Source organism: Musa acuminata, chromosome BXJ3-2, assembly GCF_036884655.1.
Source record: "Musa acuminata AAA Group cultivar baxijiao chromosome BXJ3-2, Cavendish_Baxijiao_AAA, whole genome shotgun sequence".
Classification (NCBI taxonomy): domain Eukaryota; kingdom Viridiplantae; phylum Streptophyta; class Magnoliopsida; order Zingiberales; family Musaceae; genus Musa; species Musa acuminata.
The window spans coordinates 24637118-24664741 of NC_088350.1; the positions used below are offsets into that span (position 1 = coordinate 24637118).

The 27624-nt window shown below is 43.2% G+C and overlaps 4 protein-coding genes and 1 long non-coding RNA gene across 8 annotated transcripts; 2 read left to right on the forward strand and 3 right to left on the reverse strand.

Moving 5' to 3' along the window:
- Nucleotides 1–1746: 1746 nt before the first annotated feature.
- Nucleotides 1747–5189, reverse strand: LOC135581977 (probable linoleate 9S-lipoxygenase 5). Of its 4 annotated transcripts, none has more exons than XM_065138611.1 (9): nucleotides 4895–5189; nucleotides 4547–4821; nucleotides 4214–4454; nucleotides 3777–4121; nucleotides 3617–3702; nucleotides 3458–3547; nucleotides 3076–3374; nucleotides 2744–3007; nucleotides 1747–2675 (listed from the first exon to the last, which is right to left on the reverse strand). In XM_065138611.1, exons 1-9 carry the CDS (start codon nucleotides 5073–5075, stop codon nucleotides 1901–1903), a joined length of 2556 nt encoding a protein of 851 aa, XP_064994683.1. In that variant the 5' UTR covers nucleotides 5076–5189; the 3' UTR covers nucleotides 1747–1900. The 4 variants fall into 4 exon arrangements, with proteins under 4 accessions (XP_064994683.1, XP_064994682.1, XP_064994684.1 ...); XM_065138610.1 differs by having other exon boundaries at nucleotides 4547–4827; XM_065138613.1 differs by having other exon boundaries at nucleotides 2247–2689; nucleotides 4547–4827.
- Nucleotides 5190–8361: 3172 nt separating this feature from the next.
- LOC103974056 (uncharacterized) lies at nucleotides 8362–10089 on the forward strand. Its single transcript, XM_009388801.3, has 2 exons — nucleotides 8362–8773; nucleotides 9897–10089. Exons 1-2 carry the CDS (start codon nucleotides 8362–8364, stop codon nucleotides 10025–10027), a joined length of 543 nt encoding a protein of 180 aa, XP_009387076.2. The 3' UTR covers nucleotides 10028–10089.
- A 7825-nt stretch (nucleotides 10090–17914) lies between these two features.
- On the forward strand, nucleotides 17915–21453 carry LOC135631358 (protein FLOWERING LOCUS T-like). Its single transcript, XM_065138962.1, has 5 exons — nucleotides 17915–18874; nucleotides 19598–19659; nucleotides 19746–19786; nucleotides 20164–20380; nucleotides 21151–21453. The coding sequence occupies exons 1-5, from the start codon at nucleotides 18683–18685 to the stop codon at nucleotides 21176–21178; spliced, it is 540 nt and encodes a 179-aa protein (XP_064995034.1). The 5' UTR covers nucleotides 17915–18682; the 3' UTR covers nucleotides 21179–21453.
- Nucleotides 19581–20250, reverse strand: LOC135631359 (uncharacterized). Its single transcript, XR_010494366.1, has 3 exons — nucleotides 20114–20250; nucleotides 19763–19904; nucleotides 19581–19651 (listed from the first exon to the last, which is right to left on the reverse strand). It is a non-coding gene; the product is annotated as an uncharacterized LOC135631359 (long non-coding RNA).
- Nucleotides 21454–23460: 2007 nt separating the features above from the next.
- LOC135631357 (AP2-like ethylene-responsive transcription factor AIL1) lies at nucleotides 23461–26234 on the reverse strand. The gene is made up of 8 exons (XM_065138961.1): nucleotides 25922–26234; nucleotides 25267–25828; nucleotides 25111–25193; nucleotides 24833–24921; nucleotides 24688–24761; nucleotides 24568–24618; nucleotides 24416–24492; nucleotides 23461–24343 (listed from the first exon to the last, which is right to left on the reverse strand). Exons 1-8 carry the CDS (start codon nucleotides 26136–26138, stop codon nucleotides 23676–23678), a joined length of 1821 nt encoding a protein of 606 aa, XP_064995033.1. The 5' UTR covers nucleotides 26139–26234; the 3' UTR covers nucleotides 23461–23675.
- Nucleotides 26235–27624: the final 1390 nt, after the last annotated feature.

The following is a 27624-nucleotide window of genomic DNA, read 5'->3' on the forward strand; positions in this document are numbered from 1 at the left end:
TGCAACCACTGCCCCCGGCAGCACTCCAACCACGTGGGTACAAGAGCTGCTGCGCTTCAAGCAGGACGGAACCCTCCCCCCTGATGAGGATGCAGCTCGGCGCCTGCATCGTACACACGCATGGTACACCGTGGAGTGCGGCCACCTTTACAAGCGGTCCTTTACCTATCCCCTCCTGCGATGTTTAGAGCCTGACGAAGCCCAGATGATTCTGATCGAAACCCACGAGGGGGTATGCGGCGAGCATATCGGCGGACGAACCCTAGCGCACAAGATACTTCGTCAGGGCTATTACTGGCTGACCATGCGCCGAGATGCCAAAGCCTACGTTCAACGGTGCGCGTCATGCCAGCAGCATGCCCGCACGCCCCGACAACCCGCGGTCCCGCTCAGTCCCATCGACTGCGCATGACCGTTTGCGCAGTGGGGCTTGGACCTGCTTGGACCCTTCCCGCCAGCCTCCGGACAAAGGAAGTACATAATTGTAGGGGTGGACTATTTCACAAAGTGGGTCGAGGCCGAACCACTGGCGACGATCACGGAACACCAAGTGGAGAAGTTCGTGTGGAAGAACCTGATAACCCGATTCGGGTTACCCAAGGCCATTATCACGGACAACGGGCCGCAGTTCGCAGGCAGAAGATTCCGCAAGTTTTGTGCCAATCAGGGCATCCAGCTGAGGTTCAGCTCGGTTGCCCACCCTCAGACCAACGGGCTTGCCGAGGTGACCAACCGATCCCTCTTGGAAGGACTCAAAAGAAGAGTGTCCTCGGCCCGATCGGCCTGGACAGACGAGCTCCCCAGCGTCCTCTGGTCGATGCGCACCACCCCCAAGGCGGCAACCGGGGAGTCCCCGTACAGCTTAACGTTCGGGACCGAAGCCGTCTTGCCACCCGAGATAGCTATCTCCACCCTCCGGACGAAGGACTACGACGAGGAAGTCTCCAACGAGGGACTTTGCGCAAACCTCGACGCGCTCGAGGAGCGACGCGCCAACGCGCACTTGAAAATCCTCTCTTATCAAAGAGCAGTCGCCAGGGCCTACAACAGGAAAGTGCGCCCTCGACCAATAAGATTGGGCGACCTGGTCCTCCGAAAGACCGAAGTCAGCGACCCAACCCGAGTTAGGGGAAAGCTAGCCCCCAGATGGGAAAGACCTTATCGGGTCGTCGAGGTAGTCCGACCAGGCACTTACCGACTCACGTCGGCAAACGGTCGTCCTTTACCGAGAACCTGGAACGCCGAGAACCTTAAGAAGTTCTTCGTATGACCGTACCCGAACAACCCCCTCGGCTGACCCCTCGGAGCCGGCCGAGGCAGGCGAAGGCACCGACTGACATCCCCCACACCCTGCGGCAGCGCGGCCCTCCACGCAACGCCCACGACGACAGACGCCATCAGAGGTACGACCCTGCCCCGGCGAGATGGCACGTCAGGTAACATCCGACCCACTTATAAATACCCCCCGGTTCCTAACGGACAGGAGGGGGAGAAAAACGGATTCCTCTCCGATATCACTAACTTAGTCATCGGAGGGGTCGGGCCGAGCAACCGTCCCGACCTTTGTGCAGGTACTCGGCCGTCGCCGGACCCACCGGTTTCAAGGGGACTCCTAGTCAGATTCCTTCCGTCAGCCACCTCGACATCCCAAAGGGATCCTCACCCGATCCAGCCATTTGGAGCCCCGAACCAGCCGCGTTGGCCCCCAGGTCACGGCTAAAAGGTTACTTACCGTAACAGCAATAGTTATCAAACAGAGAGAGGTTTAATATTGGTATATAAACAACACATACGTGCACAATAAATCCTGGAAACATTACTGCATCAAAGGAAAGATCTCAACACACCACTGCATCAAATCCAAGCATGTGACAGCAGAGAAGGAAGACCGCTTGAGATGCTATATCGAGACACTGTTCGGGATCCCTCTTCCTGTGACCCCCTTTTCGGCGCCAAGATTTGAAGTGTCGGGATAGAGCAGCGTGTAGGGCACCTGAGCAGGTCCGCATCTGTTCTTCAACCCTCGGTTGCCGTTCCTCTCCTCGATCCTCTTCTCCACCTTGCGGAGGTCATCTCCAAACTGCTGGAACATGTGGAGCACGTGGGAGTCGTCGGTCCACTCCGAGGATGCCCTCTGGCCCAAGTACACCTCGTCGGCGGTGTGGCCGGAGAGCACCTCTATCAACGCCAGCCCCAGCGTCGTCGTGAACCGGTCCGGCACCATCTCAAGGAAGTACTTGTCGGGGTCGCGGAGGTACTCCGCGAACTCCGGCGTCCCCTCGTGCGGGATGAACTTCCTGCACCGCGTCGGTCGGTTGGGAGGGTACCCGGCGTAGGCGAACTGGCCAAAGTTGAGGGACGCATGGAGCGCCGACGCGATCCAGATGAGCGTGGTCAGGGTTTGGGACAGGTTGGCGACGGAGTCGAGAGGAAGCCAGCAGCCGTCTTCGTCGTTGCGCTTGTCGCCGTGGCCGATGGTGCGGACCTCGTGCCACCATGACTGGATCTCGACGTCCGAGGCGACGGAGCGGTCGTCGGGGTAGAAGTAGGCGCAGTAGTTGGTGACCCACGTCTTGATCGCGACCCACACGTCGAGGCCGTCGATGGCGTAGGGGTAGTCTTCGAAGCGAAGCCGGACGCCGGAGGGTTCGCCGGGGTCCTCCAAGGCAATGCCCCTAGAAATTTGACACTGAGCAACGAATTAAGCTCGACATCGTGGCGATTCAAATGGATCTCTGATCACCTTTTTAGAAGATCCAAAGGCAGGGCTTGCTCGCGAAATCGCCAGTTCCTGTAGATGGCGGAGGACATCTCCAAGGCGAACTTGCCCGGGAACATCGTCATCTCGAGGATGCCGCCAGCGTTCAGAAGTATACTCCGAGCAAGTGAGTTGATGTGCATGGTGTCTTTGAAGTGTGGATCGAGCAACTTGTAGATGGGGTGCATGGCACTCAGCTGCCTTCTCGTAGCTATGATGAAGGGTTCGACTGCCGCATGGGTATGCAACCTACACGGACACGAACGAAGCTTTGCTCACTGCAGCACCTGACAGCTTTAGATTTGAGGTCAACTCACCAGTGACTGATTAGCTGATGGTGGCCGGAGTCGTTCACGGCAACATGAGTCTTGGCGAGCTGCCACAGCGCTCTTTCACCTCCCTGGCTTGCCGGCAAGAACACCCGATTGATCTCTGCCCCTTTCCCGTCACCAGGTAAGCTTAGCTCGATGGCCAAAGGCTTCAGGGTTTGATCATGGCGTAGGAACAGGAGAGTGCGAGATGCGTATACGCACACCCCTTGCTCGTTTATGCGCCTCAAGTACTGCATTATGTAGTCGTGGTGATCGAGAATGAAGATCCTGCGTAATTCCACAGCCTGCAAGAAGAACAACCTTCATCATTTTGCTCAGTCCTTCGTGTTCAACGAGCTGTAACATTAGATGGAGGAGAAGCTCTCACCTGATCGGCACTCAGACCTTCAAGGTTCTTCTCGATGTGCGAAGCTGTGATCGAACTAACCTTCCCTCCTCTTCCCACAGGTGGAAATCTCTGCATTAAATCTTGTCCGGATTAAAGAACGGTTTACTAAATGCAAAGATTGAATCTTTTTCTTCCTACCTCCAAGCATCTGATCACTGCCGGGTTAAGCCCAGCAAGCATCTCCCGCCCGAACTCCTCATCGCTCATCCATGCGTTTTCATCAGCTACAATGCAACAAAGCAAACATTAGATACTTCCTGCCAGAACCTAACATTGGTTGATAGTGTAATTGGCTCACTGGCGATGACTTCCGGGATAGGGAACTTCAATGGGTTCTCCTTCACTACACGAACGACTTCCTTGATGAACTCTTCAGGAACAAGAGCCTTCAGCTTCTCCATTACCACGCCCTCAAGGATGCTTCTCTTATGACTGCTGTAGAGGTCCTTCCTCATCTGCCCAAACGACTCGAAGTTCCTTATAGATCCTTCAAACACTGACTTCACTTCGGGGATCACAAAGTGCACGATGGCTCGGATGGAATTCGATATGAACTCGGAAAGCTTGACGGGGCTGAAACGATCGTCGGGAGGGACGTAGAAGTCCAAGTTGATGATTTTCTTGCGAGTCTCAGTCGCCCGATCTTAGAGAAGAACTCAGCGCATAAACTTATGGTAAAGTATGGACGGGGATTGGCATCAAGAAGGTGACCAAAACTTGGAGAGAACGCTGTACCTTGATTGCTAAGGGGTCTTCCTGTTCTGCATCTGCGAGGGTATGGGTAGCTCCTTGTTCCTCCCAGTATGGGTCTCTCATGATGAAGTCCTTTGTCTGGGTCTCCCAGATCATTGTAGCGGTCATAGTCATATATGCGTTCCCATTCCTTCCTCTCCCCTCTTCCGTTCCCTCTGAGATTAGCGAGCTCCTCTTGCCGGAGGCTCTGCAGGGCTGCTGGTGTCTGACTTGGCAGGTAGCTCTGTGATCGAACACATGGATGGCGAGATGATGATGCAGAGATACTGGTCTAGCAGTAGCAATGGCGCAGATCAACGGTACCGAACAACTTACGGTGTTGGCGAAGAACAAACGATCGACGTTGGTCTTGATGATTGGATACACCCATGAGTTGCAGTCGAAATGAACAGAGCGGTTCTCAGACACCTCCAAGGTGACAGATTTGAGCAAGAACTCACGCCGTCCCCTGTTCTTCACAGCTATCGCTCCAGGAGTGCCGAAATCTGCCTCGAGGTAGAAGACGACGTCGTAGGTCGTGGTTTCGACGCCGTCATGCTTCGTCTTCTTGCCGTTTCGAAGGCTTGCCTCCCTGCTCAGCTTGCCGAAACCTGTGTCTATAGCACAATTGTAGCAGAACTGCAAGTTTCGTTACATGTCCATTAGACTACTGAGATCGCTTACTCTCATCAGCTCGAGTGATGCTGTAGAGACTAATAGCAGTCGATTTCGCAGGATTGGATCGTCCGGAGGTCCGGTAGACGACGACCTCTCCCCTGAGGACAGGTTGAGTTTCATATCCGGCCAAAAGATTGAGGTGGTGAATGACCTTTTGGCGCAAATTGTCCCAGCAATCTTGCAGCATTTTCTCGATCTTTTTGCTTGATTTCTACCGATTGGTCTCTTTGCAGCTCTCCCAAGTAATCCTCAGCTTATATGGACGCAATGAGCTTTAAGGATCGATTGTTCTGCAAGAAAGATGAACACATGACTCCCGAGGATAAAGCCAAAGAAGGATTATGCTACCTTTATCTTTACTCTTGCATCAGATTCTTAGACTTGCTGTGGTTCGAGTTCAGGAATAAAGACATTGCGTTCTTAATCTGCAGACAGTGAGATTAGTACTGCAAATGGACGTATAATACAGAAAACTGATTGCTTGATTAGATCTGCATGGCTGATGCAGATCATGTGGTCCAACATGCAATTAGACGAAGACTCAGAAATCTCACCTATTTGCATTGAGACTGATACAAAAGGGAGAATAAACAGTTGGAGGGAACAAGAAACGCTGCAGCGTTCATCAACAGATCAAAGGTTCCTCCGACTTTTCGAATATTAAAGCACCGAAAGGTACAAGCTTGCAGTGAGAGCTTCTGAGAAATATAGTTTCATAGAAAAATAGACAAAATTGAAGAAAAATAAACATGCAACGCATTGATTGTGATAATTTAAATCAGTTAATTAGGATCAAGAAGGTTGCTTCCATTGCAGCAAAAATCTACTATTCTGGTGGAAATTAAATTAAGCTAAAAAAAAGGGATGATGCCAAAATTCGGCTGTTCATCTCTCGCTCTCTTTTTTTTTTTTTTTTTTTATAAAAGGTAATTATGATATTCAAACCTAAAATCTTATGATAAATTGTTAAAATTTTTATTAACTAAATTAATTAGAATCTTCTATAATATAAAATAATATTATAAAAATAATATAAAATATATCGAATAAACGGTTCGAACGTAAATAGGTGGTATGGGTCGCGCGGATGATGCGGGCCCCACGATGATATTTTATCCACGCGTGCAGGTGGAGTGGGTTGAGTCAGCTTTAAATGCTGTGGTTTATGATATCTTTAGTAGTCAATTTTGGAGCTCATTTCTCGCCGAAATTTTATTGCTTCTTCTTCTTCTTCTTGTGCTCGTTGAAGAGTCATAATATTATTCTTTGATAGAAAGCTGAAAGAATATAGCGATGAAGAATAGTGCAGAGATGAGATGAGGTGGAAAACTTCTTTTGATATGGTTGCTGAGCTGGAGTTGCATTGTTGTTGCATATATCTCCAATTTGATTAGTATCGTAATGAGGTTGTGAGTTGACTTGAATATTGATAATGGAATATTCTAGCATTAATCACAATATGTCCGTTGACGACTATCGAGGAGTTGACACGGAAGACAACAGGACATCTATTCTACATGAAAAATGATCATGACTAGCAAGTAACACCCCACAACAAGAAATTGCATGCACGAGTCAACTCGCGCAATAGGAGACTGCACAAGTTGACCCACGCCAATGAAGGTTGCAATGAGTGATTGAATGCACCACAAGATGTACGGACAGTTCATATTATCCACGGTCCCATCTTATTGGCTCCATAAAAATCAATCTTCGATACTCAAACGATGATCGGACTCTAAGTCCGAAAAAAAAAGCTATAGTTTCTACTAAAAACTAATTCGAACATCAAAGGAGTCACGTCAGGAACCCTCGGACACTAACCTATGATGCATAACTCTAGAGAGATCGAGCTCACATGAGCCTCGTCTTGAGATAACCATAAAAGTTTAAAGGCCACCTCGAAACTGTCCTTATTACCCCTCATCCAAACCCTCTTTTATCTCACCTTGGAAGGAAGGACCTTCTAAGATGACCATGCGCCTTTGGGATAGTACTAAGTCATTCGATCTTCGATCCATCACATCAAGTTATTAACATATACCAATATCCAGATGTTACCAATATACAATATAAATACTCTAATAATCCAATCAACTTCAAGATTTAATACATTCCTACAAGTTTTTCTTTGTTTTTATTCCTAAATTTTAATCATAGAGCATGTCCTTCTTTGAGTTAATTGTCTTCTTTATTTCCCATGCAATCATAATGTGTAGGTTATTATGTATTCAATCTATTTTTATTGATGAATTTATTCTAATTTTGGCTCAAATATTTATTTATTTTAGAGTAAATTTTCAGAAAAAAAAAAACACTAACTTTAAGAATTTTGCAAAAGCATCTTAACTTTTATAAATTCTTGAATTTGGATGGAAATGGTTTGTGAGTGGAGTTAACCATTTGGATAATATATCCAAATCTATTACTCCATGATCAAAATGAATTTCGCAACAAATAAAGTAAATAATACCAATATAAGCAAAGGAAATAACATAGTATTGTCCACTTCTTCAGGGTACATGAAAGTATACTTTTTTTTCGAAAGATATATTAAAGTATTGTATGTATTTTTTATATTATTATTAATTATATATATATCCTTTTCAAAAAAAGAAGACCTTATTATTCATAGCACTCTTTTTTTAAACAATCATTGTACTCTTATTGGCTATCACTCTCCACCCAACTCCTGACTATGTCTTTACTCCGTAGATCACCCCTCTCTACCTTGAACAATCGTCCGTCGCTTGCGATGCAAGTGTGCTCACGTGTGGCGACGACCAATGACAGAAGCCTCTCTCTCGCTAGACCCAATAGTTGCCTCCGCTCTCCTTTGCCTTACCCTATCAGGCCGATCATTCGCAGTTCTCGTGTGAGGAAGGAGGGGACACAAGAGTCACCACTACATTTGTTGATCTCATCCCTACACTCCTCACTCGCAACTCTCATGCAAGAAAAGAAAGGAAGAGTTGCGAGAGCTACAAGCAAGGTGCATAAGGGTGGAGTTGGTGGAAGTGGCATGATCCTCGCGTCCTCTCCTTTCTCACACGAGAGCCATGAGCGATAGATCCGATGGGATAAAGGAGAGAGGAGGTAGTTGTTGAAGTTCGATGAAGACAGTCATGTGAGAAATTTTCAAAATTAGAAATTTATTTTAAAAATTCGTCCTTTATTTTATCCGGTATTAATTCCAAATACGAATATTTAATTTGATTTAAAACGTATTACATATGTATATTTACTCGCAAAAATGGATCCACAATAATCCAATGTTATCTTGCTCCGTCGTCCGAACTTACCACGCAACGAATGGTTCAACAAGTGGTCCCCACGGTGAGTCCATTGCACGCGGATCGGCGAGACCGGAAAAGCCAAAGGGTAAGACTCATTCTCCATTTCATGTCGTGCATCATGACATCATCGCGTCACAAACCCCATTTAAAAGCTCCCGCCATCGAGAGAGAGAGAAAATGGGAAGTTATCGCTTGGCAAAAGAGTTGGCGAAGGCGGACCAATGGAGAGCTCGAGAGTTGGAGGAGAGGGAGAGCGAATGGAACTGCAAGGGGTGGGAGTCGGCGTGGCCGAGGAGGAGCCGTCCCAACGGCGTTCCTTTGGAATGCTTCGTGGGGGCGGGGGAGGGATCGGATCAGGCATCCGAGGGCGGAAACGGCGTGGGTTGGGCGAGGAGCCTGACCGACGACGACTTGGAGGAGCTCAAGGCGTGCTTGGACCTGGGGTTCGGGTTTACCTACGACGAGATCCCGGAGCTCTGCAAGACGCTGCCGGCTCTCGTGCTCTGCTACTCATTGAGCCGGTCGTTGGAAACTAGCACTGCCACCGTCGCTTCGTCTCCTATTGCCAATTGGAAGATCTCCGGTCCTGGTGAGATGAATCTTCTTTCTTCTTTCTTTCCAAGTCCAGCACGCGAAGGTTTGCGTTGGTTGAGATCTTGCAGCAACAAAATTGATTAATGTTGTTTACTTACTCGGGAAACCCTTGTGTTGGTTATCAATCATCAAGTGCCTTTTATTTTTTACCTATTTAGTAGATAGATTAATGCTGTTTGCTCTATTGGGAGATCAAGAGACCCTTGCGGTTGTGATCTATAGATGAAATGTGAAGTGATACCTAGCATTTCGGGTTTTGATCTTTAAAGGATTATAGGATCGTTGGTTACCAAAGGAGGATGTTTAGAAGTAGTTGCTTTTTCTGGTAGATTTTTTATCGAGTCGATTAGTGTTCAGGGTTTGGGGCAGATTTTTTATGATAAATTCGTGAGAAATTGCAGAGAAAACTTGAACCATGTTCCTGAATTATAGAGTTATTAGGCTTGAATAATTAATTACTTTTTTTTCTTCTTTTGCATAGGGTAAGTGATGAAGGCAGGATTCGAGCCTTATGATATATTGTCAAAGTCTTTACCAACTAGGATAGTTGACACCATAGATAATTAATTACTGTTGCTCTCTTCAAGCCTGTTCTGTTTTGGTTTTTGGTTGGTTAGGGATATTTTTTTGGCAAGTATTCCATGTCTGCTATTAACTTCGTTTCCTTTCTACCAACTTTTGTTGCATGGCCTTTACCAGTTATTTAATTTTATACAGTTCATTAGTACATATTTTAGATGTAGAAGATGATTGGAGGGTGCAACATACTGGTACATGAAAATTTTGTTGATGCACAATATACATTGGAGCAATATCATGGCATTCTTACATTCCATTCGGTTTTCACAGTGTTACTCATTTGCCGGCGGTTAGTATAAAAGAAAATCATCATGCCTTTTTTCATTCTCAACCTGCATCAAATTATTGTCTAGTTTGCACTGTTGTGATGCTAAGCAACAAGGAAAAAAAACTAGCTCCATCATCCAATTATCATGTTCTTTATTCTTCTGTTTGTTAGTCTGCTTTTTTTATCATGCCATGATCTTCTTTTTCCCTTCATTTCATTGGATGACAACGAAAATAGCTTCTCTCATCTTTACCCTCTTTCATGCTTCCAGGTGACCAACCTGAAGAAGTTAAAGCAAGGCTGAAGTTCTGGGCCCAAGCAGTGGCTTGCACTGTTAGATTATGCAGCCGATGGATTATGCAGCTGGGGATATCTTTGGTGGCAACAAATTGTTCTCCTTGATGATTACTCTCTGCTTCTGCCTTGTTTCTGTTCATGTCATCTTAGATGCTCCACTACTCATCTCCTCGGGCACAGCACGGATGGAAACTGATGCAAATGAACATAGATGATAAACATAAGTGTTTCTGAATTCTGAATAAGATAATAATACCGTGCAGATTTGCATTTGTAGATAGACTTACATCTACTTCTTCATGTATCAAAATTTGCGAGTGATAAATTGCTTTTTCTTTTTAAGACTTTTACAGTGTCGTTTATTTTCTTGTCTGGTTAACTTTTTATAAGGTTTTCGTTATTGTCATAGTTGAGCTCTTCAGGTATACTGGTTCCCCATGTGCAGCGTACTAGATAGGACACAAAGCTTAAGATCTGGACATGCTACATTCGCCATTGAAGCAATTGAGTCGTCTGTGCCCTGATTTGTTCGTTAGCCATGAGAGCTTAAAATGTTAACTTGCTGCAGCTTATAATGAGAGTCACTTATCGATTCATTAGCCAAGGTGATTCCAGGATACTAATTCCCACATAATAGGCAATTCTTGCAGGCATCCCCAGTCCCCGTGTAACGGCAGGCGTGGCTTTCCAGGTTGCAAGCAAATCGATGCCCTTGCTGAGGTTTTCTCATCCTTAGATAAGAAGGAAACTATGTACAAGGCTTGTGCTCATGTCACTAAGAGGTATGGACTTCAACATCTGTATATGTGGACTTATGTTCTTACGATGAAGCTGTGAGATTGTTGAACTTAGATTTTCTTTTGATGGTGCTTTAATCCTTGTGGCATACTAATCATTCTAGAGATCTATTTCTATAAGACATCTAAATTTTCATGAAAATTATGTAACTAATATATAAAAGATGTAAACTATTTAAAAACAATAATAAGAAGTAACAGAGACTAGTTCATTGAGAGAATAACTCTAATATAATTATTGTGAGTAAATTTTTAATCACATGAAAACAAAGACATAATGGTTGAAGTGACATTTTGTCTATGACTAGTTCTTCCATATCTATTTCTTCTAGTTTTTGTAACTAATAATTATTGCCAAATCTACAGAATCTTTTTTTTTTTTCTTTTTGGTTTCAACTCAATAGTGTTATGGCTTGTTCATATTTAATGGCATCGATCACAATTAGTATACGGTTGTGAACCTGTGGCTTAACCTGAAGTCTTAGCTGGAAGAGTATTCTAAAAAATGGCAAAACAATATGACGAATAAAGCTTAGCTATGTGCTTATCCTATTGAATAATAAAAAGATATTTGTAGAAATGAAGGTTTAGAGGGGCTATCTAAGGAGAGATGCTTATATGCAGGCTCTTATTTGTTGGGATCCTTATTTTAAATCATAGACTTAGAATGCAAGAGAATACGAAGGGAGAACTATGTTGAATGTATTTGCTTTTGCATTTCACAATGTATTTTTGTTGTATAACATTTTACCAAGTGGTGTCATGACCTAGTCTAGTAGACTAACCTATAATTGGGATATAATACATCTAGAATCATTGAAATCAAAATGCCTAAGTAAAATTAATAGTAGTAGATCTAACTAGTCTTATATTCTAATTCACATCTATTTTACTATTGGGACATCAAAATCTCCCCCATTAAAATGCTCGATGTCCTTAACAAGACCCAATACATCAACCCTAGAATCCACCTCTAGAATTCTGTTAGTTCTCTAGTCCAGAGAAAACTCCAACTGAGCTTGCACAAGGTAACTCTAAATTTGGCATGCCTCAGACCACATAAAGTTCCCTACAGAGATGCTCTGATACAAATTATGTGATCTGGCCCAATAAATATGTCAACACGAAGATTTGGAAATAATGGTCCTAGTACCACATGATCCAATATGCTTGAGCCTAAATTGTTAGTAGTGGACTTGTCTAGCATTATATACTAAGTGAGTGGATTGTAGATAAGGAGGCTCAGTCTCTTAGGGGGAAGTTTATCGATTAGGATATTCAGGAGCATCAGCTGACTTAGAGTTGGGCAGTAAACTTTTCTTGATTTTATGAGTTTTCATATGGTAAGGATGACGCATGATGCTTGTTACAAATGAAAAGTAATGAATGCTTTTATTCAATCTTAAACAAAGAACTCAACAAGATACGATTTGTCAAGTGGTCCACCTTATCTCAATAGATAGGTACATGACTATGGGTACATTTGATGATTCATAGAAGTGGCCAAACGGGAGGATCGAATGCGTGTGCAGCATTTTTCTACTCTGAGAGAAGGGTTTATTGTGCTGAAGTATACAACAAACTAGTGTCATATATCACTTGTAATATTCTCAATTGAATAATAGAAATCTTCGTTGTTTCGGGACCAGTTGTTGATGTACATTATTATTAGTATGCTTTGGATTTGGGAAGTTAATATACCCCTGTGGTTTGTGAATGTTTAGGAAGATATAGCTGCCTTTTTTAGAACATATTATTGGACTCCAGAAATTTGAAATTAAGGTAGTCATGCTATTATCAGTAGTACTATAAGTAGTTTTCTAACAAGATATTTACTATTTTAAGAGCTTTTGGCATCATGGATTTCCTCTTATGGCTTTTTGTTTTATGATAATTTTTTACAACAGCTGTAGACAAAGTGGATCAATTATTTGTGGTAAGCCAGTTTTTGGGAGCTTAGTGCCATCCCCCTGCCATGTGCATTTCCAGAAGGCACAGAGGAACATCTCACAAGCTTTAAGAAAAAGCTGGACTAAGGCATCCTCTTTAAATGGGCCTACTCCTTTATTTAGTTTGCTGATCATTTAATTCATGTCTCAGATTCAGGCTAGAAGAAAAGAAGCATTGAACTGTGGTGAACTTTGATCAGAAGAAGGAAATAGTTAGTTGAATTAGTTGAAGTTTGTATATCAGGAACAAAACTGTGTATGCTGCTGTCTTTCTTGACCTTCTGGTGAAAAAAAGACTCATTGATCAGTCTAAGCTGGACATAAGTTAGTGGATAAACCTGCATCTGGATTAATCTTTTGTGCAAAGTGAGGAATGCTCGTGTTCATATATTACTTCTCCAAGCTTCCGTGTATGTATTTGTCATTCCCTATTGGTTCTAAATCTTATTATCCTTGGGTTTTTATAGAACTTTATACTGTATTTGATATTTACCACCACAAGCGTCAGGAACTTCACCTAATTGTTTATTCTCATGTTTTCTCATGTTGTTGCATTTGGATAGTTATTTGCTTGATGAATGTAATTTTGTTACCACGCTTCTGAGAATCCTAGTCTTGATTTAGAACATAAGGTTATTGATTAAAGATTCACGTTATATTCCTCATTTGTGTTCATCATTGTCACAGAAAGCAGATGCAGTTAACAATGCGCTTGCTTGGTGGAAAATTAGCAGCAGATGAGTTGCAGTCCTACATTATTGGCAACAAAAGGCATTAACATGTTAGTGCTCTGACACAATCCATATGAAATATCTCATCGGTTACACTTTGGGTTCTGCATACTGAACATTTCCAGGGGACTGTGTGTTCCTGAACAATCTCCCGCGCCATTTGACTTCCATCACACCGGTGACTACTGTTTGGTAAGGTAACCCTCTCTACCTTTGTGCTGTGAGTTCTTTAGTATTTTCTGTCATTTGTGCAATTTTCCTGGATTAAGCAGCCCACTAAAACACCACCTTATTTTTTTCATATTGGCATTCAAGCATATGCATTCTAATATGATATTAGTGAGGTAGAGATCTGAAGCTTACTGTATGATAAACTCTCAGGGTTTGGAGCCTTCTCTAACATCTTATCGAGAGGACAAGTAGAATGTGGACACATCCATCTTGGAACATGACCAAGACCTTTAATTCTGCTTCCACAGGCATCCTAGTTTTCCTACTTTTCTTGAACTCTATCCCCAACCCAAAGATAGGCATCCACATTTTGGTACCAGATAGGCTTGATCAAACAGTGCAATATCAAGCTTCTATGGCTTGAAAAGTATTGTACGGAAGAAGATGACAATCGAGTTTTATGTAGGGTATCAATCACCAGGCCTGATGTTTGAATGAGTGCAAGGGAGGCTCCTTTTGCATTGTTTATCCATAACTAATGCACCTCAGAGAATAAATTTTGCCAGCTTTCTGTGGATAGAAGCATCCCCACCTATTTAGATTCCATTTTGGAGCTTTTGTTCTTGGGCAAAGGAGTTGCTTGGGCAGTAGAAAACAAAGAGGAATCCATGGCTCTCCATCTTATGAATCCTTTTGGGGGGATGGTGGATGGGTTTGACATAGGTGGTGACTGCAAAGGTCCTGTTTAAAGCCACTTTGGCATGTGATCATGGAATACATGATGGATTCTCTCATATCTAGGATTTGGATGATGTCATTGTCTAAACAATGGGAAGAAAAAAAGAAAGTTCATCTTTTTGGGTCCCTTGCAAATTTTCGTTTCAAGATCCATCGGTTTTTTCTTTATGAAGCCACTGGGACATCATTGTGGGATATTCCATAAATATCTTGCAACAATTTAGAAGATGAAATCCACAACATGGTCTTGCTTGGGTTTCAAAGTCTTTCAACTATTAGTTCTTGTGATAAATTGTGCTACAAATGCAATTAGATATGGCCATGAAGTTGCTTGTCCTGATAGAAAACATGGATCAGACCAGAAAAGTGTGCCAAGAACAAGAGATCAACACTTTCTCTAAGCATACTGCCCGGCGTTTAAATAATATTCCAACATGTGACCACAACAAAAAGCAAAAGCATCAATGAGCACTCACCGGTCAAACTTAGGTGACAGGAGGAGCAGTCCTGTTGAGAAGGCATGGGATATATGCTTAGCTCATTCATAAATATTAATTAGCAAAAGTTTATCCCCTGTTTAAGTTTTTTAACCCCTAATTATTAGGCGTGAACAATATAATACCATGACTCTCTTCCAGGCCTCTGTGGATTTGGTCATTTTGTATCTTTTTTAGCTCTTGATTTATTCATGTATGCTGAGGGGGAAAGATGCTGGTGTAACAAGGTTCTTTACTACTAATCATTATATATATTGTTATTACCATCACATATGGAGTCTCTTCTTTTACCTGCATGTGAATATATATATATATATATATATATATATATATATATATATATATATATATATATATATATATATATATATTTTTTTTTTTTTTTTTTTAAAGCAGGGAAAATATGCTTAGGTTTGTTATCAATTAGCAAAAGTTTATACCCTGATGGGGTTTTTTAAGCCCTAATTATTAGGCATGAACAATATATTATGTCCGTTCAAGGCTTTGGTCATTTTGTATCTTTTTGACTCTTGTTTTGTTCATGTATGCTGAAAGAAAGATGCTGATGTTACTTAATTTACATATTTTGACTGTTTTTTTTTTTTACTCTCTTCAAGGTTCTTTATATATATATATATATATATATATATATATATATATATATATATATATATATATATATATATATATATATATATATATATAAAAGCTAGAATTAATTTTTTATATTGCTATAAAAAAATATAATCAAGCAGCTAATTGGTTTGTTAATTAAGCTATAATTAATTAATCTTCTTTGATATGGGTAGATAATTATCTCAGATTTATCTCTGTTATCATGCAATGATCTTAAGAGAATTTTGAAGTGATAATATATTTTTTTCAAAAAATAAACAATATACCTCTGTGGCCGGCTCATTTTATCTTTTTGACTGATGTATGCTCCAAAAAAAATAAAAAAAAAAGATGCTGACGTGACAAGGTTCTTTATTCTTGATCATTATATAAATTATTATCAGAAAGAACAACTTTTCATATCCTGTGAAAAATTAAACATTGATCTGCTTCGGCACTCCCAAGATTACAAATTTAGATCTTATGATGCATTCAAAGTTCTTGGAGTTTGGTAATCAGCAATTTGATGACAGTCACACATGTATGTCTCGTTCAATTTCTAAGCTCAACCTCAACTACTCCATGTATGTTTGGATTTAATGAGGTTAGACATACGATAAGACTTGTACCCAAAATGACGCTTTCAAAACACAAATAAGATTTTTGTTCGTCTGTAAAATCATCAAACATGTTATAAATTTTGAGTTAGATCGCACGACTTTTTTGATATCATTTATTATTAGCATATCATCCTCTCCTTTTCCACCATTCTGTGGTTTGCAGAGGCCAAAGTGACAGGACAAGATATGGAGGCAGATGCGGTGGAGGAGACGATGAAGAAGATGACGGCGTCCGTACTATTCTCGGCGACGCATCACCATCAACTCCAGAAACGACAAAGCGGGCAAAAAGACAAACGGTATGACTGAAATATTATTCAAAAATAAGAAAAAAAATATATTTTTGTTTAGTAGATAAAACGTTTAACTTTTTTCTATATATAAATTACAGAGCATCTAAATCATTAGGAATGTTAGGGATGAAAAGATGGAAAAGAAAACCTTTAGTCTCAAGAAATTTGTGGTCTTAAGGCATCACTACAGAAACCCATGAAATATCAAATATAACCAAAGATAACAGAGCAAGTAAAAACACACATATTTATGCATGTGACAAACAATAAATTGCTCACTTGTGATATAAGTTACCACCTTCCATTAATCAACTATCATACACAAAGTAACACCCATCTTTTTAAGCTCTAATTAATTATGTGATACTTTGATTATTCAATGTGAAGATAGCTTGTTGAATCTTTGATGAACACACATTGATCTAAATTAGATCGTCATAGCAAAAAGGATAATAAGGAGCCCAACCTTTAGATCAGATCAACCTAACTCTTGTGTTTCTTGGAGATTGATGGATAGTGCAAGGGTCTCCCTGTAGTTTTGTCCCCCACCAGATTTGGCATGTAAGAGGAAGGTGGCATTGAGATATGTGTTTGGATTTGAGCCACAGTTGATTTCTGATTCCTTTTACCTTATTTGGGAACCCTAGAAGGTCACTACTTTGCCTGTCCTAGCTTGGAGAACCCAAAGGCAAATGATGCAGTGCACCACCAACAGTGATCCATCCAAGTTCTGGCTTGTTGTCACCCCACCAGTTTCAAAGGCTAGGATTGGTTGGAGTTGCTGAACTGTGCCCTGCATGATCTGCTGGATCCCCCCCCCCCAACCACTGGAGGTAGAGAGAGAGAGAGGTGACAGTCACTTGCAGAGTATTACCAGACTGCAACACAATTCATGGTGTGGTTTACTTCACCCACATGTTGAGTTCTTCTGCACACAAATAAGATAAGTGCACATCAGAATCATATGCCTGAAGAAAATGTAAAGAAACAACTAAAGATTGCTTGATATGCTGAGGTTGAAAGAGGAAGAACTTCCAACAGATATAATGTAATGCAAGAAAGAAGAATCAAATAGTTACTGCTGTGGATTTAAAAATTGCCTTGCTATTAGTAAACATTGCAATGGCATGCAGAGGTTGAAGATCCCAAACTACTTGTGTGCTAAAAGTAGACCATCATGAATGACCAATAATTGGGATCAAGAGTTTTTAGTGGCATCATTATTTTATTTGAGCTAATGCTTAAAAAGGAGTACAAAAAAAGATGGTTTACCATTTGTTGCCGCACATGATAAAAGGTCCTGCATGCACATTCTTTTTTGTCCTGAGAACGTTTCCATGGGAAGAGTTGTCTTTTGCTCATTCAAGATCAGCATTTTGGTTGGGGGGTGGCGAATAAAAGCAAACCATCAGCTTGCTGTGATTATAATCCTGCCGATCTTACCGGATTGAAGATTTGCTTCTCGCTCAGAGGATTGAGCTCCAAGGAATATATGCATACCTGACATGACAATCAAATGTCTCCCTGGATTTGCTTGCAGTTCATGGAAGAACACAGCAATGAAGGCGGAGACAAGTAATATCACGATCTTTCGTAGAAGTCGGCTGGCAGTGGAATCCAACAAACACCATGATCGCCTAGATTGATTCCTCTCTATCTCTTTTATAGATCACCACTTCTTTTTTCTCCTCATGCATCATCTTCTGCAAGCTGAAACCATGCTACCTTTCACACATCGATCCTTTCTGCTATATCATTCCCAGATCGCTTTAGCAAATTGCAGCATGGTACACCGATGGGATGACAAAGACCAACCGATGAACTGCAGTGATGGAACTGAAATATGTGGGTATGATGTCACATTCCTGCCTTTGAGCCCCAAGCATCTCTTTAAAGCCATTGCTAGTAGGCGCATGCAGCTGATAAATTCCGAGGCGCCGTCAGCATAGACAGATCTGAGAGAGGAGATTGGATGAAGGCAAGTCAAAAGGCAACCCACTTTTTGCTGACCATATCATTCATCACTCAAGAGGTTCCAGATTTAGAGAATAAGTCGGCAGATATATTCACTATGCAATCGATCCACTTGCCCTTGTGAAGGCTCAAAGGGTGGAAGATCTTCAACATTTGCACTGATGAGTACTCGGTCTACACTCTCTAGTGCAAAAGTAGATTCCAGTTCCTATGGAGCCTGGAGTTTTGAGTGGGTGCTCCAATCATTTAGCTGCTGTATAAATGGGCACCTCATCTTCCAATGCCATCACAGGAAGGACCATCCGAGTCTCCCTCTCTCTCTCTCGTTCCCACCCTCTCCTCTACCACTGCCAGTAGCTCTTCTCGTCACTAATCATGTCAAGGGATCCGCTTGTTGTAGGCAATGTCATAGGTGATGTCTTGGACCCATTCGTCAAGTCCGCGACGCTGAGGGTGATCTACAACAACAAGGAGCTGACCAATGGATCCGAGCTCAAGCCGTCGGCGGTGGAGAATGAGCCGAGAGTCGAGATCAGAGGCCGCGATATGAGGAACCTTTATACGCTAGTAAGTGCCAATAAGTTGATGATTAGCTAGCTGCATGATTAAGAGAATGAGATCATACCAAACTTTCTGGCTGCTCCTGCCTCAGCAGCTGCTGTTCCATGTGGTTGAAGTCTCGATAGTAATTGAGCCCAGCCCAAGATGTCCTGTTCTTTTCTTGTGCTCTTTCTCCGAGAAAAGAAATCTAGGACGAAGCAGTCATCCCACCGTGAGTACAAGAATCATAGGCCAGTAGTTAGATGCACTGTTGGAAATGACCGTCGAACTTTTCTGCATTCCTGGCATTGCCAGGATGCATACACTGCATTGATAAGACACCTTGACTTTCCTTTTCTGGATACTTAATCTTCCCAATCATGCTGACATCTGTTCATCTTTCATGCCATTTCAAAGTAGATACTAGTGACTCTTGTTTGGCCATTCCACTTGAACAGTGATGTAAGTCTTGTCTTGACCAGCCCACCGGTAGATGCTGGCACTGCTTGGTCAGTGAATGATAAGGATGATCGGTGACCTACTGCTTGAACTAGTTGTGGAGGGACAAGTGTGGCTCATGTTGCGTTCCATGTCCAAATCTGAGGTGTGAGGGTTGTGCATTCTGCATGGCTACCAAAGAAGAAAGAACCATTCCTGTGGATGGAGTTCATAAAATTTAGAGGTTTTAAGATTCGTTATTAAGAATAACTATCAGTATTGATTGACTAACCAACCTGACGATTTTACAAGGTCATGGTGGATCCAGATGCACCAAGCCCCAGCAATCCAACCGAAAGAGAGCACCTGCATTGGTAAGATCTAATTGTATATTGGTGGTAATGCACAAAACAGGAAAATGGAGAATCTACTCATGGCTCTTTTGATGTACTTTATTTAGGTTGGTGACAAACATACCAGAAACAAAGAACACCAGCTTTGGTGAGTGAGAACAGCAGCATGACAAGTCTCCAATCCTTCATCATGCATCTTTTACTGTAGAATCTATACTAGCTGAATGGCATCCACAATGGCTATTTCTTCTATCACTCAACTTCATCTAGAGTGAGAACAAATATATGAGCCATGCCTATCAGAAATAAGCCAAAGATGAAACTTTTTTTTTTTGGCCTCATCCGAAAGGCATCATCAAGTAGTCTTGTTTGATGGAAATATCATGATAAAGTCATACCGACCAATAATATGTATCGAGATAATAGGAAAAAAAGAGAAGGAGGAGATATCAAGAAACAGAGCATGTTGTAGTACCTGCAACCTCTTCCACCAGGACCTTTAATTATCTTCTTTGTTTTTTTCAGGCAATGAAATTGTTTGCTATGAGAGTCCACGGCCGACAGCCGGAATTCATCGCTTTGTGTTTGTGTTGTTCCGGCAATCGATTCGGGAAACAATCTATGCACCTGGATGGAGGCAAAACTTCAACACCAGGGAGTTTGCAGCACTTTACAACCTCGGGGATCCTGTTGCTGCCATGTTCTTCAACTGCCAGAGGGAGAATGGTTGTGGTGGAAGAAGGTGCGTTTGATTTGACCAACAGAGTTAAGATAACAATTTTCGATCTTTTTCTCTTCGGCATGAAGAAAATGCTTATAAAATCATTCAATTCAGAAACTCATAATTGCAAACATAGATCTGTATGCAGCTTAACCATTCATCAGGTTAGCCAGGACAAAGACTGAACAAAACCTTGACTGATAACTAGTAGTTCCAGATCCATCAAACATATGCAAGAATATTCTGTCACTACTATATTTCTCTGTTCATCAACTGATATTTGTGGTCCTCTTTTCCAAGTTGCCAACCATTAGATACTCCAAACATTTAAAATCAAATCATAACTCAGCCATGTAGAAAAATCTATTAATACTCATAAATTATATAAAGGCATCATTCTCCAAGCAATGGACAAAATGTCTCAGATTTCATCTCATATGTTCCTAGGGATTATCTCTACAAGAAGGAAAAACAACTTCTATATCCAATATGCACATCTACTGTTAAGAAAATGAATCCTAAAATGAATGGATGGTTTCATGTTTATGCATCAAATCATCGTTTATTATGACATAATATGCTTATTTTGCTGGAATTCAGTTATGTTTTACTCCCTAACATATTAACGAGCAATTACTTTAGACAAGAAGAAATGTGAAAAAAATTATTGACTCAGACTGTTTTAATTCATGAGAAACAAATCCCTTATTACATCTCAACTCCATTACACTAATGGAAAGAAACAAAACAAATATTTCTCCTTAATGACTCTGTGCTTCTTTCGCATGAAGGTACCAATCTGTCAGTGGATGGACATAATGGTTTCCTGTGAACGGTCTAGAGGCTGGCTGATACTCCTCCAATGAGACTTAGACTGCAGCCATGCAAAGAGTTATAAATGTACTAATGTCTGTAGATTTAATGTTTTCCTGAGTTTACTCTCTGTCTAAGTTTGCATCTCATATGCCATAACTTTAGTGCCCATAAGCATGCTTTGTCTTCCTGATTCAAACAACCGAAGAAGGTTGTGTTCCAAACATGTGGTTAGCAATTACTAAGGAATTACTTGATTGGCATTTGCACATGCCTATGCATCCTAAATGCATCCTACTTGCTTTGGCATTAGCACCAAAGCAATCCTTTTCAGACTATGATATGAGAAGATTAAGAATAGTGTTGCTCCAATTCACATTCAATCCACAAAACCATGCATCTTCTCAAAATTAAGCACCTTCAATATAAACTGGGTGATGAAACAAGTCTGTTCCACCACCATCAGTGAGAGGGAAAACTTATGCAAATTTTGGCCAAGGCATCTACATGAGTCACAATCCACTCCAAAAAAGCAACCTTTTACTACTCTTATCATGGGAACTTGGCCCACATCGATTTGAAGATCGAATGATGATCATGACAACAAGTGTAACAAAGAACTAGATAGCCTTCACATCCTCTAAAAGTTAGTATGGATGCAAAAGATTCAAGGAACACCCAAAGAGAGCTCTAAGAGTATCAACTGCAGTGGTAAAAATGATTCCCCAACCCTACATATAGGAAATTAAGGCAACAATAGATATATGCAGCAAGTACCCAAAGAAGAATCATGTTGATCTGACCTTAAGCCTACGAATCGGAGCGAGTAGTTCCATTTGCCATCACAACCCAAGTCCTCAGTGGCTTCTTCATAGCACCAAGCAATGCATTTGCCACTGCATGCCAACCGTGGAATTGGCTTCACAAACACCACATCTCCCATTCTCATTACCAGAGAACTCGAACTCTGGAAGCAAACGACCCCGTACACAGCCAACATGACAAGATGCTTCACAGGCATCTCATCAAACAGGACGCCTGCATTCTTCGTGATCCCCCCCCCGATCAGGCGATTCTACCACCGCGCCCACCATATCCTTCGATCATTCGCCGCAGGCAATATGAAGATTTCAGGGAATTGGCGCTGGTGGGAGCGGTGGATTCACTCGACCTATCACCAACCTTTGTCCGACGAGTCTCGGTGAGACCGGACTCCATCGAACAGAGGATCTGATACGTCGGTGCTCATGAATTGAATCCAACACTCCCACATGTCAACTGATATTTCGTTAATCCAACATGCATAAGTGAGAAATCACTTTTTAGATCATATAAATGTAGCACGAAAATTAAAGTACACAATTCTCTCTCGTGGACGCAGATTAATCTCGATTGATCAAAGACCAAGAGGAAAACGACGCGTGGAACGAAGGGTTTCGTGAACGGTGGTCGTCTCTCCCCCGGTGCATGGCATCGCCGAAGCAGAACCCGCGAGAACGCAGATGGCCGTCCCACGCGGCGGCTGCCGCCCACCGCACGCTGTCAGTAGCAGTTCACGCGGTCGAACCGAGCATTGGCTGCCCACGCGGTGGCGCATGGACTCATCCCCTCCCGTCTGGACGCCCTTCAGCGTCAGCGTTCTCTTCGGTGTCAGATCGTATGCGGCCGACGCGATCACCGAGATGGACGTGGCGAGCAACCGGATAGATGCGTGCAAGAGGACAAAGAGAAGGTGTCTGCAGCGGAAGGATGGAAGACGAGATGCCCACGACAGCGAAGTCATGTGCCATCACAAGACTAGAGATGACATCAAACCAGCTACTACTTGGATTCGTGGCCTTCAACATCTGCTACATCTAATTCTTCCGGCAACAGACCTCTTCTTCCTCGAGGATGAACGCCACAACTTCTTCCTCTTGAGGGAAGTCTGCCGATCGCAAGAACATCAAACAGAGATCACAGGAACAGGCGTGACTCCTTGGAATCAGCTCTGTTATTCGAGACAATAATTAATGTCTCCACGCTTTAGTTTTCTTGGTCATTGCGAGGACTGTGGTGGCTTCTTTAGATTCAAACACAGCCATAGTGTTGGGAGAGGAGTTAATCTCGCCTTATTGGGGTTCGAACTGCACACCACCATTCCCCATATCCACCAGCATGAAGAAAACTGCTGGTCCTTTTCCCAAGAAACCTGTGGCGGATCTCAACCTAATCTGTGTTGCAAAGGCAAGCTTCTCTTAGCGATAAAAGACTTCAACCATTACATCCAAAAGAAAAGCGAAATAGCCAATGTTGGAGCCGAATGCAAACGTAAGATGATACGATAAGAATTTGCGAAGCAAGCAAGACAAGATCGCAACTCCAATTCTTACAAGCTATGCCAGGAGAAGTTGCATTAAGCATTCCTTCTACCACAAAGGAAATCCATGCAAGAACACAAGACAAAAATCATGAACTAAGGAGAATCTTGTTTCCTTTTCCCTGACCATATCGTTTCCTGCACTCAAGAAGCCATCCAATTGTTGGACCCATTGGTTTGTTCGTGACCATTGTCTTCCTGTGATAGGTAATACACGTTCCTGCCACCATAAGGATCACCAGCGGCCAACACATTGACCTGAGCCATTTGCTTCCCCTCAGTTTGACCTTGGTTCCCCACCATTGTGCTTACAGGCATCATGTTCCTACCAGTGATGCCATCCATTTGATAGTTCCCACCAGCATTGCCGGTGTAGATAACTGCATCGGGCACCATTCTCTGGTGCATCGATGGTTGGAAGAAGGTCTGGGTGTTGCTTCCCAAATTGAACTGCTGCAAGTCCTGCAACCTACGAGCAGCAGCAGCAGTCATAGCTCCTTGTTCTTGCTTGCACCAGCCGCTTGGCTGACCATAAGGATAGTGGCAGCTCAGAGGATGGCCCTGCCGGAAGGCAATGGTCGGCCAGCCGGCCAACGTCTCAGTGAAGTGGGAAGCCATGCTGCCATCAACACTTGCCTCTGTGTCATCGGAGATCTCATCGAGTCGCTTGGCAGCTCCACCGACCGGCAGTGCGCTGCTCTTGAGAATGGCTTTCACATCGTACCGGCTCATGTCAAAGTTGGTGACGGCATTGACACCTCGGAACTTTATTGCCGCAATGTCGTAGGCCTCTGCAGCTTCCTCTTGAGTGCCTACAAAAACGAGGTACTAATAATGCTCAGAAGACGCAGATGATATAGAGAACAAGGGATGAAGGGACTTACTAAAGGTTCCCAGGTAGAGATCCTTGTTTCCAGCCACCCTTCCTATCCTAGCTTGCCACCTTCCATGCTGATGATGTCTGTCGAGATCAATCGGATGATTTAGTTAGTATCACAGAGGTCAGCATCCAATTCTAGAAATGGAATCAAAGCACCTCGTCACTCCTCGATACATGGAGGCACCACGAGAAAATCCACTGCTCTTCCTGCATTCATATGCTTCATCACCAAACAATGTCGTATATGATCAGATGTTACAAGAAACGTAAACCCACCTTCTTAGAGAGGCAACGTATTCCTGCCTTGTCATGTGCTTCATCTCCTCCACCTCCTTCTCGTAGTTGCTTATCTGGTAACATGCAACAATGTCTCATAGCAATACGATTACGCCAACCAGGGTGGATGAGAGAAAGAACCTACGGGGAAATTGGTGGTTGTTGAAGCACCCCAGTACTTGAGAGCAGCCAAATCATAAGCCCGAGCTGCCTTATCTTCTTTATCGTAGCCGCCTGTTCATATATGGAGAGAGAATAGCAGCATGAGAAGAGTGGGGAGGAAGTATACAGAAATCCACTGCGAAGAGATCCGAGTTTGGCTTACCTAAATAGACTGCATGCAGTTGGAACATGACGAGATCCCATGAGATACAAGTCAGTGAAGCATAGAAGAAGATGATATATGGAGAGAGGTGTGTATACCTTGTTTACCCTTGCGAGACTGTCCTTCTCTTCTGCAGCTGTTGTCCCATAGATGAGCCTCATACCTACCTGTCCATCTATGCCTGCGAGAGAAGAGAGATCATATGCCTTTAGAGCATTGTCGCTATCATTCATCAAACGGATTAGATGTTGAACCTCGTAACCCCCCGGTAAATCGAAGTCCTTTGCCCGAAGCTGTCCATGGATTTCCTTGGCACTGTCTCTACCCCATGACTCTGTGCATCGATTCCCATCCCACCACAACCATCCGTGTGATTGGTGTCTGATGCCGAGAGCGGCAATGGGGAGTTTGATTGCCGCCCCGTACTCATCGACAGTGACAAGCTCTGTGCGATCATGTTGGTGCACCCGGCTGCGTCACTCCCATTTCCTTCCACCGGCGCTGGTGGCGCCGGCTGGTTCCGCAACCAGGCCTTGATCATCGATAACCCGATGGAGCTACTGTTGCATCCGTCAGTGCTGCTCATTAGCCCTCCGTTATTGCAGCCATTGGATAACATGTAGCCACCCGAATCGGCATAATTTCCGGCGATGGGCGGGAGCTTCCGATCATATCGCGCAAAAGAGTGGCCACCGAGGTAGTCTTCGAGCTTGGGTTGCTCCTCCTCGTCCATGGTGTTCCGGTTACTACTTGATCCTACCAACACCGATAGCTCATGATCGCTTCCTTTATACCCTATGCTCTTCATGCTCCAACCTACAACACCAGATCGAGGTTTTCGCTTCGCGAATAGCATAAGCTACCTCATGCAAGGGCACAGCGGAGAGTATATATCGTGTCCATCGTTACCTTGGAGATGATGGTCGGGTGCGTCAAGGGTTTCCAAGATGCCGAAAGATCCATCTGGCCTCTGAGATGGTACGCCAAGGGGAGTCACAGAGGATGGGTCGGTGGAGACGTCACCGCCGGAGATGATGCCAGGAGAAGGGTGGGTCTGATGAGCCTGCGAAGGGGGAAGCTCTTGTGGGGAGGGAGAGAAACCTAGCCAATTGTTCATGGAGGCCATTAAAAGGATAGAGCTTGGTATGGGGGAAGAGAAGGAAAAGGAGGCGCAGTTGTTTTCTTGCGGGCAACCCTGTGGTGAAAGGGTAGTAAAGGGAGGGATGCGGAGTCGATGGGGACAGATGGAGGGAGGAGTGAGAGAGAGGAATCCTGCACAGTGAGTAATTAAGAAGAGAGAGAGAGAGAGAGAGAGAGAGAGAAGAACAAGAGCCTATGGCTTACACAGTAAACAAGGAAGCGATCAATATCTCTAGATGAAAGAAGTTGACGGTAGTAACATAGCAAATGACAGAAGGTTTCTTAGAGAGAGCAGAGGTGTGAAATGTATCCCAATTGTTCTTCAAAGGCTGCTGTACATGTAGTTTCTTGGCCATCAGTATCCTCCTCCTTTGACCACATCCTACTTCAAACCTACTGGAACAAGAAGGCAGAGAGGAGGATAAGTAACCGGAATTCTTCTCTTCCAGCGACTCCCTTAAAACCTGCACATCCTCCCTACCCATTTATTCAACTCCAGCTTGTCCATTAGTGACTTCTTGTCAGCACATACTCTCTCTCTCTCTCTCTCTCTCTGTGAGCATCTCAAGATCCATCACCTTCAGCTACAGTCATACACCTAAGCCCTACACCAAACTCGTCTCCCACCGCTCCTTTTGCTGCGCGTGCATGTCCAATCTATCATCACCGCGCAAACTGAACAAGATAGCTTCACTTAGGTGCATGCACATAAGTCAGAAAGAACGATCAAAATAGTTCTGATCTCAGTTCAATATGACATGCAAAGGCTCTCTTCTACACTGGGATAATAGAGAAGTCACCCGATATGGGCACGCATGTTCTCTTGCTTCTTCCCTTTTCCTTTGGTGCCATCTGGTGCGGTCAATTAGTATGGCTCGTCTTTAGACTTTAGAGAGAGGAGAGAGGCGAGAGGAGCGAGGAGAGAGAGATTCCGAAACATCAAATTAAGGAGATTAAAGAGTTGGCATAGGAAATGGCTAAAGTCTCGGAGAAATTGGCGGACTGCTGTTGTCTCCTTGGTAAAGAGGACGTGACTAATTATTTCCATGCACAGAGGTCGAGAAGAGAAGGTAGAGAGAGCACTGTCATGGCACGCCGCTGTATCCTTTCCATCCATCTGTATCACAAGACCTTGCCGATGTACGTAGGAAGAAGAGAAGGTAGAGAGAGCACTGTCATGAGATAATCATGCACATACGTGTCGATCCTGCTGCACGTTTACGTGTGCATGGAAACACGCACGTATAGATATCGTTCCTTGCATGGCCCTTCGTGTACGTACATATTATATTGGATCGGTGTGAGGGAGTATACACAATTCTAATGCAAATCTCAGTACATATAACAACAACAGTTCGCTATTCAAAACTTATTTGCACTAAAGTGTTTAAAGCATTTAATGAACATTATCCTTGGATCAAATACGATAAATATGTGTCGTAAAATAGACCTAATATAATATTTAGTAATTT

Bases quoted from the DNA above. Each gene is read 5' to 3' on its own strand.
- LOC135581977 (XM_065138610.1), bottom strand. From the start codon at position 5,075: ATGCTGCAAGATTGCTGGGACAATTTGCGCCAAAAGGTCATTCACCAC. The intron at 4,455-4,546 runs GTAAGTTGTTCG...GTTCGATCACAG, and splicing joins GTTTGTTCTTCGCCAACACC to AGCTACCTGCCAAGTCAGAC. The intron at 3,548-3,616 runs GTAGGAAGAAAA...GATTTAATGCAG, and splicing joins CAGTGATCAGATGCTTGGAG to AGATTTCCACCTGTGGGAAG.
- LOC103974056 (XM_009388801.3), top strand. From the start codon at position 8,362: ATGGGAAGTTATCGCTTGGCAAAAGAGTTGGCGAAGGCGGACCAATGG. The intron at 8,774-9,896 runs GTGAGATGAATC...TCATGCTTCCAG, and splicing joins TTGGAAGATCTCCGGTCCTG to GTGACCAACCTGAAGAAGTT.
- LOC135631358 (XM_065138962.1), top strand. From the start codon at position 18,683: ATGTCAAGGGATCCGCTTGTTGTAGGCAATGTCATAGGTGATGTCTTG. The intron at 18,875-19,597 runs GTAAGTGCCAAT...CGATTTTACAAG, and splicing joins TGAGGAACCTTTATACGCTA to GTCATGGTGGATCCAGATGC. The intron at 19,660-19,745 runs GTAAGATCTAAT...TACTTTATTTAG, and splicing joins GAAAGAGAGCACCTGCATTG to GTTGGTGACAAACATACCAG.
- LOC135631357 (XM_065138961.1), bottom strand. From the start codon at position 26,138: ATGGCCTCCATGAACAATTGGCTAGGTTTCTCTCCCTCCCCACAAGAG. The intron at 24,922-25,110 runs GTATACACACCT...ATATATGAACAG, and splicing joins GTCTCGCAAGGGTAAACAAG to GCGGCTACGATAAAGAAGAT. The intron at 24,762-24,832 runs GTAGGTTCTTTC...GCATGTTACCAG, and splicing joins CAACAACCACCAATTTCCCC to ATAAGCAACTACGAGAAGGA.